Source organism: Salvelinus sp. IW2-2015, linkage group LG13 (assembly GCF_002910315.2).
Source record: "Salvelinus sp. IW2-2015 linkage group LG13, ASM291031v2, whole genome shotgun sequence".
Taxonomy (NCBI): domain Eukaryota; kingdom Metazoa; phylum Chordata; class Actinopteri; order Salmoniformes; family Salmonidae; genus Salvelinus; species Salvelinus sp. IW2-2015.
Window position 1 is genome coordinate 17,110,116 of NC_036853.1, and position 18,669 is coordinate 17,128,784.

General features: G+C 42.6%; 1 protein-coding gene and 1 pseudogene across 1 annotated transcript in view; one reads left to right on the forward strand and one right to left on the reverse strand.

Annotated features, from left to right (window-relative positions):
• LOC111972213 (acyl-CoA-binding domain-containing protein 6) overlaps positions 1 to 11,064 on the reverse strand; it is a 35,335-nt gene extending 24,271 nt beyond the window's left edge. Inside the window, exons 1-5 of the mRNA XM_023999136.2 lie at positions 10,623 to 11,064; positions 8,974 to 9,038; positions 8,626 to 8,722; positions 5,297 to 5,367; positions 2,337 to 2,442 (exon numbers count right to left, since the gene is read on the reverse strand). Coding sequence (XP_023854904.1) covers positions 2,337 to 2,442; positions 5,297 to 5,367; positions 8,626 to 8,722; positions 8,974 to 9,038; positions 10,623 to 10,898 — 615 coding nt within the window. The 5' untranslated portion in view covers positions 10,899 to 11,064. The remainder of the gene's footprint in view (positions 1 to 2,336; positions 2,443 to 5,296; positions 5,368 to 8,625; positions 8,723 to 8,973; positions 9,039 to 10,622) is intronic.
• A 1,816-nt stretch (positions 11,065 to 12,880) lies between these two features.
• The window catches only part of LOC111971405 (xenotropic and polytropic retrovirus receptor 1 homolog), a 98,845-nt pseudogene continuing 93,056 nt past the window's right edge, over positions 12,881 to 18,669 (forward strand).

Consider the following 18,669-nt stretch of genomic DNA (forward strand, 5'->3'; position numbering starts at 1 on the left):
CAGTCTGTGGGAGGGGACCTGTCAGCTCAATTGGCTCTAATTGAATGGGGTGGGACTTTGTTCCAGAAAGGGATAGAGAAAGAGAGAGAAAAGAGGAGTTCCTTGGGTGGTATTACAACATGAACTCCCTCCCTCCATTGTTGGGGTACATGGTGGTTAGTGGTGGTTGTGTGGTCTCTCAGTGGCATGTGGGGACCTGTGTGAACACTTCACCCATAGAGCGTCTACTGGGGCAGACGCTCGTACACTATACAACTGCACAGCAGGAATAGGCAAATACACAAAATCTCATGATTATTCAGAGAGTGAAGGAGACAACTTTATGAGGGCTGAGGGGGATTCGATTAGTGAACTCTGACTAGACTGTATTCATACTCTCCAGTATATTAGTCACAGTATTGTCTAGAATTAGTGCCTTGTCTTCAGCTCTGGGTAGTGTAAYAGAGATAGGGTATAGTGTCTCAGTGCAGCCCTCTCCAAACAGACCTCCCAACTTACTGAGAATAGTGGGAAGCAGCTAGAGTACTGTAAAACACCAGTCGGTTCCTGTGTGTGTGAAGTGAACACACATACACACCCATAAACCAACGTTTGTCAAGCTTCTGCATGGGCCATGACTCACAGCATGTGTGATTGATCCCATGCTCATGGCTGGTGTGTGGATGATGTATACCTGCAGTGTGGCCCCCAGGCCCCCGGCTCCCCAACAGTAATGAGGCAGCCTCAATGAGTCATAAAGACTGAGGCGGGCGGCTGGACACCCTGATCTATTCTCCCCATCATTAGGATTATTTCCCCATTCGCCCCACGCCTGCACTGTACATTACAGCTAATGCCTTTGGCCTCTGAAGGGGAGTCAAGGGACCAGCCACCRCAGGGGTCAGAGGCCACCACCCAGCTCATATCACCTTGAATTAAAGTGCCAATATCCCCAACTGGTGAAAACATCAAACAGAACATTCTGCTGAAGAACAGTCTGAGTCACTAATACTGAAGGCTTTGGTTATCAGTGGAAACAAGAGGAATTTATACAGTCTCTAGATTACTCGCGGGACATTCAATTGTAGGCACATTCCAATTAGTGGGATAGTCACCACTGCAAGTAGCGAACACAGGCTCCTTGGTAGATCAAAACCTGAATGATTTAAATAGCAAAATATTAATCTATACTTCAAAGAACAGTCAGTCAGTGGCTGTTACTGTTGACTCCAGAATGTAGTTTACCCGTTCAAACTGACAATGCCGCTGCATTATAGTTTCAAATCAAATCAAATGTATTTTTATAACCCTTCTTACATCAGCTGATGTTAGTGAGATATACCTCCATTTCACTCATCCACACTCACCAAATCTTCCAAAAACATCTGCAAAGAGAGAATATGGTGGGATATGTTAATCTATTTAAATCAGACACGGCTGTCTGTCTCTCTATGAATGGATACCAGAGACATTCCCTTCCTATCTCTCTCAGCTGGGGGCCTATCCGAGATGGAAATAGATAGAGGACTCATAGAGATAGATAGAGGACTCTAGTGCCCAAAAGCCAGTTTTAGCATGGGCAGCAATTTTGAAGTAGTCAACTGGGTGGGACTTCCTATGGGTTAAGGAAGGATCACATGATTCCATCTGGGTCATCAGGAGGGATCAGCCAATTAATTATACTGGAGAGGAAACATTCCATAACTGCAGGTGACAGTAAATCGCCAACCTTGACTTTATACCCGTTCAAACAACACACTCCAGGTGGCAGTGTGCACCCTTTCAGTTTGTTTACCAACTCATAGAAGTAGTAGAAGAAAATGTACTACTTCAAAATGGAGATGGCCTCAATGGCGCTGCCCGTGCTCTCACAGACAACATCTATCTAAGTCTATGGATGGACCACATCAGGGACTGTGGACGGAACTTCACTACTGCCCTCTGCTGGTCAGACCGGAGACCTGCAGTCCACTGGTAATCAACGCTGGAGTGACCACACACAGACCTCCACCATCTGGCCTGGCTACTCATACACCAACTGGTTCCTTATTTGAAGAATTGCTGTGATGAGAGGGACTAAGCCATTTGCCCTCTGTGATAAACGAATAAAGCAGATGAATAGATTTGAGGTCAAAGTGAAAAACATCTAATGATCTTTTAACGCCTTAAGCTTCTCCCTTAGATCGGAGATATATTAGAGTGAAGAGTTCCCATGGACTAATAGTCAATTTGAGGCCAAACACAATGGAGTTACGGGGGAATACTGTACCATATTGCAAATGAGCTGGTTTTACCGTTGGAATTAATAACATGTACTGTTTAACAAGAGGGCTCTTTGAAGATAGGATGCCACTTACCTCCTCATCTTTTGCATTGACATCCACTTCCTTGGAACTGATAGCCGTGGTAATGTGTTCTATGTTGTTCTCTCTGCAGTAGTCAAAGATGTTCTTGTCTTCTTCCCTGTGAGGGGATAGGAAGAGAGGAAGCATCAGTCAATGTACCAGTGCATGGCAGTGAAGGAACTGTCTGGCATCAGATGAGAAGAGACATCTGTTCTTCTGGGAATTCTCCATCTCAGCAAAAACAATCAACACCAATAACAACACCACCATACACGCCTCATACAAATCTAGATCGGAATAAAATGAGATTGATTAATAACCATAGGGAAATGAACATTTATTTCTCTGTCATTAACAAATCTTGATATGAATACACATCCCACTATATTCTATAAGTGTGGATGAGGTTAACACCACTGGAAATAGTACCCCCCCCCCCACACACACATGCACGCAATGACAGGGTGGGTGGGATAAACATAACATTCCCTCCTACTCATCCCTGGTGAGTCATCCCTGGGGAAGCAGCACGGTACACCACACTAGCTCTAATTATTCCCCCCCTTAATCACCTCCTGGCATTAGGGCCACGCCAGGCAGAGCTGTTGGGGTGGGGGATGCACAGGGACAGAGGGGAAGGGGCTATATCTCATTTAGAGCTTTACGCCTTCCCTCTCTTACCCAGGGCTCCTGATTAATTGCATTTAGTGGGCCATTGTCTGACAGAGAGCAACCCAGCCCCAGCCCCAGTACCAGCCCCAGCGGAGGACAGGCTGGCAGGGTCCCTTCACCACCAAGTTGTGGAGGATAGCGTTACAGTATTCGTTAACAGCGGTTAGCGGGGCTAAGAGCTACCTAACTGGAGGGGAATTGAGAAATGATTAGGATACAGCGCAGCAGTGGTTCTGCTTAGTGTTCGGCAGTATCTGAATAAGAGGTACCCTCGGTTAGGATCTTCCTTTCCACAAAGAATTAGAGGATACGTAGATCCTAACCGAGAGTGTCAGAACCTCAAAATGGAGCCTAAAATAGCAACAGTGTTAAACAGAGCACTGTAGAGCCCTCTCTCCCTTTGTTCCTGATGCTTGCCTTGTGCCTCAATCACAAGTTGATTTATAAACAGCTCATTCCAGTTGAACAGAATAAGGTTACATGTGAGGGCACATTCATTTACATGCTCATGAGAATCATGTTTATTCATAAGTGGGGGGCTGGCCCCTCCCCCTCTGGTGATCGCCACGCTGACCCCGAGTGTCCCTGCCACGTGGGCACCATCCGTCTCCCACGGCAACTAATCAATGGCGGAGCTCATCAGTCAGGCTGCGCTGGCCGGCGAGGGTTTGGCCTCACGGCGGCCGGCCGCCTGACAGCACGCACGCGATTAATGGTGCCCTGATAAATGACCCGCCGCACGGCATGCTGGGAAGGTCACAGGCTACTCTGTCATCCCCACCGCCTGGTTAACCACAGCTGACTACCAGCCAGGGGGAGGGAGGGGGTAGGAGAGAGAGACCCTGATGTGTGTGAGTGGCCTAAGTGTATGGCAGTGTACGTGCAACTGTGATATCATTTGCATGTTGTAACTACTGTGTAACTAATCAGTCACTGTAAAATGTGGATTTGGTGTCATGACCCATGAACACCACCCTGCATCCAGAACACCACCCTGCATCCAGAACACCACGCTGCAAGAGTAAAACCCACATCACCCTCATACCTAGCCCGGCTCACCGACACACACACCAGCCTCATAAAACACACAGTTCTGCTCCGCTACCCAGTCCAGCATACTGAGATATCCCCCTCATCCATCAGCCTGCATGCCAGCCCTTCAGGAGAACACTCATCTCCCAACACAGCCAGGCGGCTACTGATGACTTCAACAGCTCCACCATCAATCACACACATTCTTATAGGGAGGTCACCCACACACACTACAACAAAGAGCTATGAGTGGCAATGAGAGAACTCACACTTGCTGTGACTTTCCAGCCAAGTGGTCTAGAATGTCAGCTAACCATAAGTCTGATGTTCATCAGAGCCTTTTACAAAAGTGTAGCTCACACAAATCTATTCCATCACAAACAGCAGACTTCACCATCTGAGGGATATCGCTAATCAATCCTGCTTTTGTCAATACACATTCCACACATAGCTACCCGATCCGGGGCAGAAAATGAGCAAAGCGGATGCAATTAACTCAGTAACAAGCCCTTGCTTGAGGAGGCAGACTATTTAATATGGAGTGGGTCTTCCTGTACTGAGAAGGGAAAATTGGATATTCAGCGAACCATTGAGTGTAACAGTTTGGAGCGGGACATGCCCAAGGTAGACCTCGCCGAAGGGGAATGTTAATGACTTCCTGTCCCCACGGGGCATCCCCATTGGCTATCACCAAGAGGGTCGTCGCCAGGGGAGCCCGTGCCACGTGGCAGCGTTCTATACCCAATGCTCTCTCATTTCAACATGTTATCAAAAAAGTAATTAAAGGCAGGCATTTTCAGGCCACCTCTCCTCAGCGCATGCATACTAATGAGGATAATTTAGGGGAAAACCTGCTGGATTCAGCCGTCATTTTAATTTCCAAAAGAGCCTTTTTTCGAAGAAACGAGGTGGTGTGTATGCTTGATCAAGCTTCTGAGGGTTCCCATAAGGAGAGTGAATATAATTAACATAAAATCAGGACTGTTTAATGTTCCCAAAACAGTTTACAGCAGCGTTTCACAAACTCGGTCCTCGGGACCTCAAGGGATGCACGTTTTGGTTTTTGCCCTAACACTACACAGCTGATTCAAATGACCAAAGCTTGCAAATTAATTWATTTGAATCAACTGTGTAGTGCTAGGAAAAAAAAACAGAGGACCAAGTTCGGGAAACCCTGGTTTACAATCTGCAGAAGAACTTCTAACACTCAGAGCTCAGTGCAGAGGAAGCTTGTCTCTCATATAGGACAGACAGAAACTGTGACGTACCTGATCATTTCTTCTTGGTAGAGGGAACTGACTGTTGGACCTCCAAATCCTGTTCTACGCTCTCTTCTCTCCTGGAACAAGAAGCAAAACTTTAAATCCTGACATTCATTCAAAAGCATAATTATGGTTCCATAACACTCCCCTCACCTCTTGTAATAACAGTGAGTCTGTAGTGGTGTGTGCCACACTACTGTGATCTAAGGACAGTTCAGTATTCCCCTGACTAGTTATCCAGTGAACAGTGTTCTCCCCACCTTTAACAAGCCAACTGTGCCATACAATGAAAAACAAGAGCCACTGGGAGAATGAGTTTCCTTATTCACAGACAGCAATAGGTTCACCTCGTCACGATTCTCTCACACATTGTTTAGAGGCGACTCCAAAACATGGGTAAAAAAATGACATGCATAAAGTCTTTTGAGGAGTATATTTTAACTGATCAAAATTATTTCAGCAATTTTATTTGTTTAGCATTTCTGAACCGCTAATACATGCTGTAATGGCCTGGCATGGACTCAACCGTTTTTTAGGTCCTCAGTCTAGCCCATGTTCTATAATCTCTTTCACAATGACTCACACAAGACAACAAACAAATTAGATTTAATTTCCGAGGGGGTTGTGGGCAAAAAACTAAATATAACGGCACATGCACTTTTAGGAGTGCAACTCCCTTCTAAACTCAGAATATTCTCTAATGCACTTCCTTCTCTAATGTAAAGATAGTGCAACCAACAATACAAATAGGAGAGAGGTCAAGAACTGACTATTGTTTCTGCTGCCTTTATCCCCATCCAGCCTCTCCTAAATCTGTTTGTCTGGACCCTGTTAAGAATAGACTCCCTGTGCTTTGTTAACACTAATACAATCACATCCTTTTCAGAGGGGCATTTGTGCATTTGCCTTCCCCTGGCATTGTGCCAAGCTAGGGACCATGTCAGCATGTATTGGCCCCGATGGCAGCGCCAGAGAAAGGGATGTGTCAGGCTGGTCTGCAGGCCACTGATGCCTGCTGACACTCATATTGTGGAGGGGACAGAAGGGAAAGGAGAGAGAGGCGGGTGGAAGGCACTAACTCAAACAGGACCGGTGACAGGCTTTTATGTCACACCGCTAAACATCACTCTAAATCTCTCCTTTGGGGATGGAGGTTAGCGAAGGGGAAATTTCTTTGTGCTGAATTTTCATTCGGGAAGAAAAGTGCATTTGGGTTTGTCTCATGTTGGTACTTTCCTCAGCAATGTTGAATAGAGGTCAGAATAGAACAAACATACATTTTTCCCTGCATCCATTTTATCAAACCATACCCATGCTGGAAAGGACACAATGAGGGACTGGTCTATTGACAGTACTGTATCCAAAAATGTTGTGTTTCATTCAGCCTCTTTGCAGCCCCCCTCCCCATCGTTTCACTCCATGCAGGGTGTCTTTGTCAGCTGTGACAGTGTGCTTGGTCTCAGTTGGCAGGCCTGTTACTGTAATGGGGTAGAACTTAGTGAGTGGATGATTCCATTGGCCTACTCCCTGAGAAAACAGGCCCATGTCTGCATAACACTAGCCTTCTGATGCAGGCAGGCAGGCACACCAGATAAACAATTTGAGCACAGTAAACACATTTTATTTAGGCTAGATCAAAAACCCTCWCACAAATAATGTATAAAAAAGTCCTACTTAGAACATGAAAACAAAATAATTTATTGGAGTTGGTTTGAGTGTAATCTGTGAACATTAAAGAGATGACGGCATGCAAAGCTAAAACAGTCTCAGGTAATGTTACATCTGCTGTCTCAGCCACTGCCTGTCACCAAGGGTGTACCCAAGGCTCGATCCTAGGTCCCACACTCTTCTCAATTTACATCAACAACACAGGCAGTAGGAAGCTCTCTCATCCATTTATATGCAGATGATACAGTCTTATACTCAGCTGGCACCTCCCCGGATTTTGTGTTAAATACTCTACAACAAAGATTTCTTAGTGTCCAACAAGCTTTCTCTGCCCTTAACCTTGTTCTGAACACCTCCAAAACAAAGGTCATGTGCTTTGGTAAGAAGCATGCCCCTCTCCCCACAGGTGTGATTACTACCTCTGAGGGCTTAGAGCTTGAGGTAGTCACCTCATACAAGTACTTGGGTGTATGGCTAGACGGTACACTGTCCTTCTCTCAGCACATATCAAAGCTACAGGCTAAAGTTAAATCTYGACTTGGTTTCCTCTATCGTAATCGCTCCTCTTTKAKCCCAGCTGCCAAACTAAACCTGATTCAGATGACCATCCTACCCATGCTAGATTACGGAGACGTAATTTATAGATCGGCAAGTAAGGGTGCTCTCGAACGGCTAGATGTCCTTTATCATTCAGCCATCAGATTAGCCACCAATGCTCCTTATAGGACACATCACTGCACTCTATACTCCTCATCTCTGTATACCCGTCACAAGACCCACTGGTTGATGCTTATTTATAAAACCCTCTTAGGCCTCACTCCCCCCCATCTGAGATATCTACTGCAGCCCTCATCCTCCACATACAACACCCGTTCTGCCAGTCACATTCTGTTAAAGGTCCCCAAAGCACACACATCCCTGGGTCGCTCCTCTTTTCAGTTCGCTGCAGCTAGCGACTAGAACAAGCTGTAACAAACACTCAAACTGGACAGTTTTATCTCAATCTCTTCATTCAAAGACTCAATCATGGACACTTACTGACAGTTGTGGCTGCTTTGCATGATGTATTGTTGTCTTTACCTTCTTGCCCTTTGTGCTGTTGTCTGTGCCCAATTATGTTTGTACGATGTTTTGTGCTGCTACCATGTTGTGCTGCTGCCATGTTGTGTTGCTACCTTGCTGTGTTGTCATGTGTTGCTMCCATGCTATGTTGTTGTCTTAGTTCTCTCTTTATGTAGTGTTGTCTCTTGTCCTTCATGTGTGTTTTGTCCTATATTTTTTATTTAATTTATTTTTAATCCCAGTCCCTGTCCCCACAGGAGTCCTTTTGCCTTTTGGTAGACCGTCATTGTAAATAAGAATTTGTTCTTAACTGACTTGTCTAGTTAAATAAAGGTTATATAAATAAATAAATGTTAGACAAACGCTTAGTATTTCTGCCAAGTTGCATAGTCAGTCAGTGTCCCCTGCTGGTCAATGCGCCATACTGCATTCTTAGGTGCAGGTGGAGCTGTCAAAGTTAGTTATCTTTTTTTAGAATGGTTCAAACGTGAGAAAGACATTTGTTTCAGTTCTCACATTGCAGAGTTTCCTGCATGTGGAGATTGTATTATGTAAATTTGTGAGATCAAATGTAGTGTAGTATTGGATTTGTGAGGGCTTTTTACCTTCTGACTGCTGTCTGGGTCTAGTGAAGTTACACATGAAACGTACTCCTGCATGGCCTGTTCTGCACTCATGTCCTCAAGCTGCTTCCATGCCGTCCTGTAGCAAAACATAACAAAAACATTCAGCAGATAGTTTCTCTCCCTCCCAAAAGCATTAAAGAGAACAGGACCATACAGTAGGTGAGTTTCAGTTTGGAACAAGAAAAAAATGTCATGTAAATTGAAATCTCAAAACAGGACCACTCACCACTTACTCCAGGGCATAGTATGATTCACCCATGCAAATTTATGCCAGGAATTGAATAAACACATAATATCAGCACAATGATTAGCAAATTCCAAACATACCATTTTCTTTGACCTTCAAAATCGAAAAACCCAGGCTTTGCTGTATTGCACTTTCCAACCTTGACCTGTGAACATATGAAATACAGGTGACTCAAGAATGGATTAAATAGCCTAACCATCTGTTTGACAGCTCTCAGCAGAATCATCACTATCAATTCAATGGCAAACAATAGATTGACATCGATTCTACACCTGTTTGCAATTTGTGTACATACCTGTGGTAAAACTCCCACCCCACCACAAGTCAACAAAATAGCGTAACAATGATATTATTATGGATGCAAGGGCATGATGAACAACATTTGGTGGCACCAATAGCTAGAACATAACAAACGTGAATGTAGACTGAATATTTATGCCATTTGCTAGCTACACTACATGATCAAAAGTATGCGGACACCTGTTTGTTATACATCTCATTCCAAAATCATGGGCATTAATATGGAGTTGGTCCCCCCTTTGCTGCTATAACAGCCTTCACTCTTCTGGGAAGGCTTTCCACTAGATGTTGGAACATTGCTGCAGGGACTTGCTTCCATTCAGCCACAAGAGCATTAGTGAGGTCGGGCACTGATGTTGGGCGATTAGGCCCGGCTCGGAGTTGGCGTTCCAATTCATCCTAAAGGTGTTCGATGGGGTTGAGGTCAGGGCTCTGTGCAGGCCAGTCAAGTTCTTCCACACCGATCTCAACAAACCACTTCTGTATGGACCTCGCTTTGCGCACGGGGGCATTGTCATGCTGAAACAAGAAAGAGCCTTCCCCAAACTGCTCCAAGCACAGAATCGTCTAGAATGTAATTGTATGCTGTAGCGTTAAAATTTCCCTTCACTGGAACTAAGGGGCCTAGCCCGAACCATGAAAATCAGCCCCAGACCCTTATTCCTCCTCCACATAACTTTACAGTTAGCACTATGCATTGAGGCAGGTAGCGCTCTCCTGGTATCCGCCAAACCTTGATTCGTCCATCGGACAGCCAGATGGCGATGCGTGATTCATCACTCCAGAGAATGCGTTTCCACTGCTCCAGAGTCCAATGGTGGCGTGCTTTACCACTCCAACTAACGCTTGACATTGCGCATGGTGATCTTTGGCTTGTGTGCGGCTGCTCGGCCATGGAAACCTATTTCATGAAGCTCCCCGCTAACAGTTCTTGTGCTGACATTGCTGCCAGAAAAGGTTTGGAACTCGGTAGTGAGTGTTGCAACTGAGGACAGACGATTTTTATGCGCTACGCGCTTCAGCCCTCCAGGCTCCCATTCGGTGAGCTTGTGCGGCCTACCACTTCGCGGCTGAGCCGTTGTTGTTCCTAGACGTTTCCACTTCCCAATAACAACACTTACAGTTGACCGTGGCAGCTCTAGCAGGGCAGAAATTTTACAAACTGACTTGTTGGAATGGTGGCATCCTATGACGGTGCCACGTTGAAAGTCACTGAGCTCTTCAGTAAGGCCATTCTACGGCCAATGTTTGTCTATGGAGATTGCATGGCTGTGTGATCGATTTTATATAAAATGTCAGCAACGGGTGGGGCTAAAATAGCCAAATAGCCAAATCCACTAATTTGAAGGGGTCTCCACATACAGTATATATACAAAAGTATCTAAATAACAAATGGGTCCATTGGGATGTGCTGCTATCTGATAGTCACCTGTTTATACCTAGCATACAGGTACAACAGTTGTTCCCTGCTGGCCGTCTGAAGTAGATCTCGAAGACGGTCTGCTGCTGCCTCAAATTCGTGTTCCAATTCCTCCCCTTCCAGTCGATGACCAGGGTCACCTGCACCACTGTCGAATTTCCCTAATCCTAGATCTGAGTCGGAGTCCGATCCTCCTCCGAGAGGATCTCCTGTATCAGGCCGAGCTGGGTCGGTACCTGAGCCTGTGGCAGAATCAGGGGAAGACGATGGCGAGCGTGAAGCCATTGTCGAAAATAAAGACGGTTAAAAAAAATATGTGACGACCTTATATTATCGCTTTCAGTAGTTTATACAGGCTATGATTTAATCCGTTATCGCTGAGATGGACTTGTTTGCACTTTGCACGAATGGTCCGTCTGTGGTACACCCCACTAAAAGCCTCGGGTAGAACTTAGACTAGGAACAAAGATTTTGACCTAAAATCCGGACAGAAATCCATGCTTCTAGTTGTACAGACAGGTACATAGTACTGTTAAAAAAAGACACAAAAATAACCGTGGTGTACTATATATGTGGATACTATATACGTATCATAAAAAGCCCTGATAAAAGCCTGTACCAAGCCGGAAAGCATTGGCGTTCCTTAGTCCTTTAACTTCCGTTTTTAAATATGTTCTACCGAAATGCCAATATAGAAAAAGTACCTTGGTTGGAAAAGTCAGTCACATGATACATTTTTGTAACATCTATTTAATATTTTTTTCGTTTAGCCTATAACGCGCACCATCATTTATTTTTCTGCCCCAAAACTGTAGCGTCCTATGTCGAGAAAGTGACCACGCACGGCGCCAGGCTACCCAATATACATTATTCTAGCCTACTTGTTGCTCTGACAAAAGCAGCTTTATTATCATTATCTGGTTAAATGAAACAGAAAAGACTGAATAAAAAATAACAAAACTACAATTTCAAACGATGTACCAGTAGCCTGCCATATTAGCAAATGTTGTCCAGTAGGTGGTGGTAGTATTTACAATATGTTGATCTGTATTGCAGGTGGCAACAATAAACCGCACGCACCAACAACAGTGTTGTGCCGAAAATCTCCCCCTGCAAGAATCCCCCCCACCCCCTTCTATATTCCTTAATTTTGTGGCTAGAGTCAAATACTTTATGTGGCACACATCAGAGTCAAATACTTTATATAGAACAAACTTCACGTCAGGATAGGCAACCGAAATTAATAATGAATGTATGTGTGTTATATTAAACATAGAGGAGGGATTAAAATGTTGGCAAGCAATAAACATTTCAGAACAACTATGGCTGAATTATTATCCTTACACTTTCAAAAATACAAGCCGAATAAGACATGGGAGAGATGACAAATTTTGGCAAAGAGATTTATTTATAGACTAATAAAAATCAGTAGCGGATTTAGGTACGGGCGACATGGGCTCGCCCATGGCGCCATACAAGCTAGAACCGCCACATACACTTGAAACAAATAGCCAAACCGAAAACTGCAGACAAATATGCTTTCTGCTACTAAGATCAGTGAAATGTAGGCTAAACTGACAAAGGAGTGAAATCTCAACTAGCAAGCAAGTCGCAGCAATGAAGAATGCGYYGGGGGGGGGGGGGGGGGWTTTTCAGCACAACACCGGTCTCAATTTGTAATCAGCATGATGGAATGGAACTCCAAGAGTGTGCAAAGCTGTCATCAAGGCAAAGAGTGGCTACTTTGAAGAATCTAAAATCTATAATATATGTTGATTTGTTTAACACTTTTTGGGCTACTACATGATTCCATATGTGTTATTTCATAGTTTTAATGTCTTCACTATTATTCTACAATGTAGAAAATATTAAAAATAAAGAAAAACTCTTGAATGAGTAGGTGTGTCCAAACTTTTGACTGGTACTGTATACATATTTTTTCTCTCATTATACAATAGGCTATGGAATTTGATTACATACATTTGAGGCGCCAATTCATGTGATTATGTGGCCTTGTAAAAGTTGGGGAGCATATTCCCAGAAAGTCTGTCAACAGAAGATCTCACACCTCTAATGCACGCAGAACATAGGCTGTAGCCTACATGTGGATAGCTTTTTCTACAAATAATCTACCAATAATTGTCTATATTTTAATAGCCTAATAAAGACAAAGGAAGCGCAGTACAGTACAGTCGTCAGATCACAGACATTAAAACCATCTTCAGATAGGATACACACCGCGCCGGCTGTCACTGCGGAGTGACGCAACCACGTTGTTGGCTGAATGCGATGGCGGACTGCTATGTCCCCAGACCTTACCAGAGATCGAAGGGAGAAAGTCATTGAATTTGCACCGGAACCGTTATATCGTAATCAAACCACCTGTTATAGAGCGGGAGGATTCTGTTCCGCCATCCCTCTTAAGAATAGTATGGGACAGAGTTAATTTGGAGTACGTTATTTTGGACAAGACAGAGTGCGCTAGTGCAGGCTGCCGCATGCGAGCCAGCAAGTTGACAGATATAACAAAACTCGAGTCAACAGGGGACAGTCCTAAAAGGAATTACGGAGGTTGAAGATATAGCTGCTTAGACAAAATGAAATTCGCGGAGCACCTTTCTTCTCATATTACTCCGGAATGGAGGAAACAGTACCTTCAATATGAGGTAATTTCACACGATTGTGTTTAGAAGTAATGCTTTCTGATTTAAAGTGAGAAAAGTCCCTCGAATCCATCGTTTAATGAATACCTACTGAATTAATAGCATAATATGGTTTGCTATTAGTCTTGGTACATTTTATTAATCTTGATTTGTGTTTTTGTTACAGCTGTCACTTTAACTTTTAGCCTACTTCTTGAATTGTGTAACAAAAGATTGCTTGGATAGGCTACTAGATAAGGATAGTCTATAGTTTATGGTTGGCTATTGCGTAAGCTGTAACTTTCCTTTTGATAAACCGTGCTTTCTTAGCCTTTTTTTGTTTGTTTTTAATTTAGTGTTGTTTTGTCATTTTAGGTCATGATTTTATGCATCCTAGTTATCTTTGTGCAACCATTCCTGAAGCTGTCACTTTAATTGTAGAAGCCTTTTGTTCATAGATAACATACTTGCTATTCATAGACCCTAAGCATTTATTCATTTTGTTAATTGTTATTTTATTTAGGTTAGTGATTATATTTACGGGATACATTATTATCTTTCTCTGTATTTGTTGATGTTGACATATATCTGTCACCTGCTCAGGTCGCCATCGCGTGCGCTTCATCCTACATTACATTGGAACGCTGAACAATTAGGATAGTATTTATGTGGCTTAGTCCGTTATTGTTTTCCAGTGTTGGAAACCAGACCTAAAATATTTTTCTGAATGAGAAATGTCACTTTTTAAAATATTATTTTAAAACATAACTATATATAAATGATTATGCATAGGATATTCTCTGTTAATGGGTAAAATCACAATACAATGTTTTCATTATAATTCATAAAATGTTACTGTCCTGAAACATTTTTCCCTGTGACACAACATATTTGATTGAATAACGCTATTATGTAAGTTATTTTGTTAATTGCAATTTTTGTAAATTAGATATTATGCCTTGCTTTGTTTGACAAGCATTAATTGAACGGACCAAAATCACAAAGTCTAAAACTGGCCATGTTTGGTTGTATCTATGGTTTGGAGAGATCAGAGTAAGGGTACATCCAGGTCAAGGTCTTTGTTGGGATATGTATGAGCATTTTCAGGGTCACACCCCACATCTTCTTGGTTCACATTAAGAGCCTGAGTGAGGACAGGCTCTGACAAGGCTGCCCCATTCCATTTTGTTCTATGAATTATAGACAAAGATGCTGATGCAAGCCTCTGGAAGAGTCTGAGTCTGCATTCCAGTATCAAACCTGCATGCCTCACTATGTGGCCATATACCATACTATAAAAAATATATGTTTATATACATCTTATAAATACCTTTATTGATCTACCTAACTCGTTAAGTAGGTATAGGAAGGTCTATGCGGTCACTTGGATGTGGTGAAGGTAAAACACATATGGCCATATTAGTCTTTGTCTATACTTGCAGCCTGACGCATGTAGTACGGGGACCAATACATGTCCATATCAGCCATTTTACACCTCAGTCGGCTCTGAGATGGATGACCTGAGATGAATGACGGATTCTCTGGCATAGATTGGCATACCATCAATTGCTATGTCATGGATAAATAATCAGTATTACTAACTAAATCACTTTGCTTTGTGAGGTAGTGGTTGATGAGTGGACTTTGTCTTTTTTCTCTGAGTGTGAGGGATGTGTTGTTTGGTCTTGCATTAATTAGGCTTGCGCGCTGGATTGATGGGGAACTGGTCAGAAATATTCTGATAAAAAATATAGCACTTTACATTAAGTTAAGAACCTCTGAATCTTAGAGAAGATGGATAACTTAATTTTATCCCCTGGAAATATTAAGGGAATAAGGTTATGGGCAATTCGAGGGTAATGGAATTGCACTGAGACTTAGATTTTTCACTTCATGTAGGCCCAAAAAATTTAAAAACACATACAACTCTATGTACAAGGACTACTTTTAACAATTTACACTGAACATTTTACAAAAACACACAATGTCTGTGGACGTTGAAATCAAGGCCAGGGCGGACTGACCAAATTTGAACTACTTTTCAACGTCCATGGACGTCGGTGCTCAGTGGGTAAGGATGCTGGTTACAGTAAATGGAAAGAGAGGGGGCTCATGGGTAGGGTTCAGTAAGAGTCGGGACAGGTGACATTAACTAGAGAGAAAAGACAGAAAAGCAGAGCGAGAGAGGGATAGATAGAGAGAGGGAGAGGGAGGGGTTGTCCAGACTGTTTTCACACTTGCTTTGACCACCAGACGACAGAAAGAGAAAGAAAATGGTAATGAGTTGAACATAACAGTATTCCGTTGGAAGAGAGGACTGTAGCAGTTGACCCATCTGTGGTTTGTGACTACTATGATTTCACATTGTAGCCAATTCAATTGCACTAATTCCYTTAAAGATTATTTAGGAAATTTCGTTAACAATTTGCTAACAACATTTCAAGTTTGAATCAGTTAATAATTCATAAATCAAATAGGTATCAGTAAAAACACTAACTAACTGCTAGGTCTAGATTTACTTGTTACTTGTGTGAACTTTCATTATCCTCCCTCTTCCATGAGGGAGAGAAATTAGAAAATATGATGTGGATTTTTGGTAACAGTATTTCAAGACACAGGGCAATGTTTCTTAAACTTACGTAAGGAACATAATTTATCCAAACTAAATATAAGTGTTGATATTAGTTGTCAGGGGTCTTTACTTCAACATTATTATGTTTTGATGTATTTCTAATACCTTTTAAGACTTTTCCTGGTAGATGTTTTCTAAGACCCCTTTTCCATTTGTTTGACCACTAATCAAAGCCTTTGCTTAATCCTAGTATTTAGAGTAGAAAATGGTTGAAAATGTTATAAATGCCTTAATTTGACACCAGATTTGACATGCTTCTATGAACTTCACGTTGGAGCTCATGGTCCTTTTACATGTACATGTCTGTTTATTGCCAAAACAGAGTAGAGATCACTCTGTCCTTGAGACGTTTCTTGAACAAGGCTTTGTGGAGGAAACATCAGCAACAACAAGTCTCGCTGTTATCCCCACCCTTTAGTTTGGTCTTTCAAGCGTTTTTACCATCCATCAATGACCTTACTCTTTCTTTTATTTTTCCAATGCAACATTGTCTGGATTCTTCTAAATGCCCTTGGCTACAACAGGACAGCTGGGTAGGCTGCTTGGGAGAAAAGATGCCTCTAATCACTAAAACGCTTGCATGTGAATTGAGGAATTGACAAGGTGATAAAGTAATGAAGTCTGCTCATCCTATGAGACTGTCCATTTTAAACACCTGTTTAGCGTTGAGGTCTGCTGCTGCTCATTAGGAAAGCAGAGCTCATTCCTGTGTGATATGCTGGCATTATTACAGAGTAATCTCACTCTTCTAGATAATATGAAAACAAACAACATTAGACTGGTCCGTTTGTCCTTTCTCCTTTTTGTTTTATCTCATGGACATTTTCCTTTTGGCTAGTGCAGTTGGTACATGGTCTTGGTTCTTGGTTCCATCTAGGCTGGCCCTTGGTCTGGTTCCTGGTCTGTTCTGTGTGAGTGTGGTAAAGCAACAGAAGCCGTAACATGAGCAAGGTGGAGAGGGTAATTTGGCAGCGTGGGTGGGCGATAGAAGGAAGCCTCTTGTGCTTTTACCTCTGCAATCGAATCACTTGCGTGGGTTTATATGTTCAGGAGAATGCTTGTGTAAGCGAAGTTCCTATTCCTAAGGGACATGAAATTATTATCATAAGCAGGTACACATGTTAATTACATGCAGTGGTTACTGTGTGGGGCTCATTTCCCACTCTAGCCTCTCTGTGCAGTGTTCCAACTGTTAGGTAGGCATATATGCAGYTTTTTGAGCGCTGCCAGTGGCACACATTGCAAGATGACTCACTGCATAAACTGGATAATGTGAACCATAAATACAAATGATTGGTTCATATAAACATTTTCACTATTCCAACCACTGACATTAACAAAAGATGCATGGTTAAAATGAGAACAGAAATCATTGCACATGACATGATGAATATGATCATGCTAGCCTATAGCCAACACAAAACGACACACTTCTGGTGTAATGTATGCATCTTACTTAGACAACAGAGATGGCATGGCGAGCTTCCCACACCTCATCCTCTATCCCCTACTGAGAAGGCATCTGGTCTCGGTCAGTCCTGCACTCAGAGATCCACTCAGTTAAAGTGATGATGAGAATCATCGGAGATTCAGATCTCAGACCACCCAGCACCTGCAGTATTGTAGTTGATATAGTTATTTTTTACTACTGTACATCTCAACAGAAGACTATCAGCCCAATTAGGTGTGGGGAGACCTGCAGGTTGATCTCTGTAAGCTGGTGTACTATACTACAGTCGGAGCATGCAAAAAAGAGCCGCCCTGCCCTGCCCCCTTTACCATCGGTGCTATTGCCATGGCAATATGCCTACATCTTGATGAATGCGTCCCTTCTGTCTCTTCCAACTATTAGTCTGGACGGTAAGCCCTGCTACATGAACCACAGGTGGTCTCCTGCAAAGAATGTTAACTACAAATGAAGTGTTCGATATGAGCATAGAGTAATATCTGACTGCAGTGTTGGTGTTCAGGTTGGAAAATGAGCAAACAGTTTCTAAGTAGGTTCCTCCCACATAGGATTAATTATCATCCTTTCCTCTCATATATCAACGTTATCCAAACATCAGATAAACCGTTCCAGAGACTGGGGGAATGGAACATAAGCTACACATATGGTTGTCAAGAAGATACTTTTTTCTTCATTATGCGTCATTATTTAAATTATTCTTTGTCACATCTAAGCTTTGAATCAAAAAATTATTGGTTGGAAACTGTTGCACAAGACACAAAGTTCATCATGCGGGTATGTGTCTATCCCACTGAAGGCCCAAGCGTAGTTGTTTTGACTGGACGTCCAAGAAACGTGTTCACAATTACTGCTATTGCCCCAGAGTTAGATTGGTAGGGAGGAATAGTGATATATTCAGGTCCAGGCCTCACAGAATAAAGTCATGTTAAGATGTATCTCGTAATTATCTGTCCGTATCCATTATCTGCAAGGTCAGAGTGATCGAAGGAAATAACCACATTCTGTAGAAAGAGGTGTTTGTAGTATAGGCTACGCTGCAAAAATTGAAATCTAAGTAAGATTAAATATCTTAAATCAAGGCAATATATGCTTGTTTTTTGTCGGACAAGATATTTCTTCTTACCAGGCAGTTATAATGTTCGAGCATTTCACTTGTTTCAAGCTTTTTTGTCCTTAATTATCTTAATAAGATAATATAACTTGTTACTGAGACTGTGTTACTGGTTCTGAGTAACTTAATGCTTGAAACTAGAATGACCAGAATTATAAAGCTTTTTGATCAACACTGACAAGTACAAAACTGCTTTGTCAAAG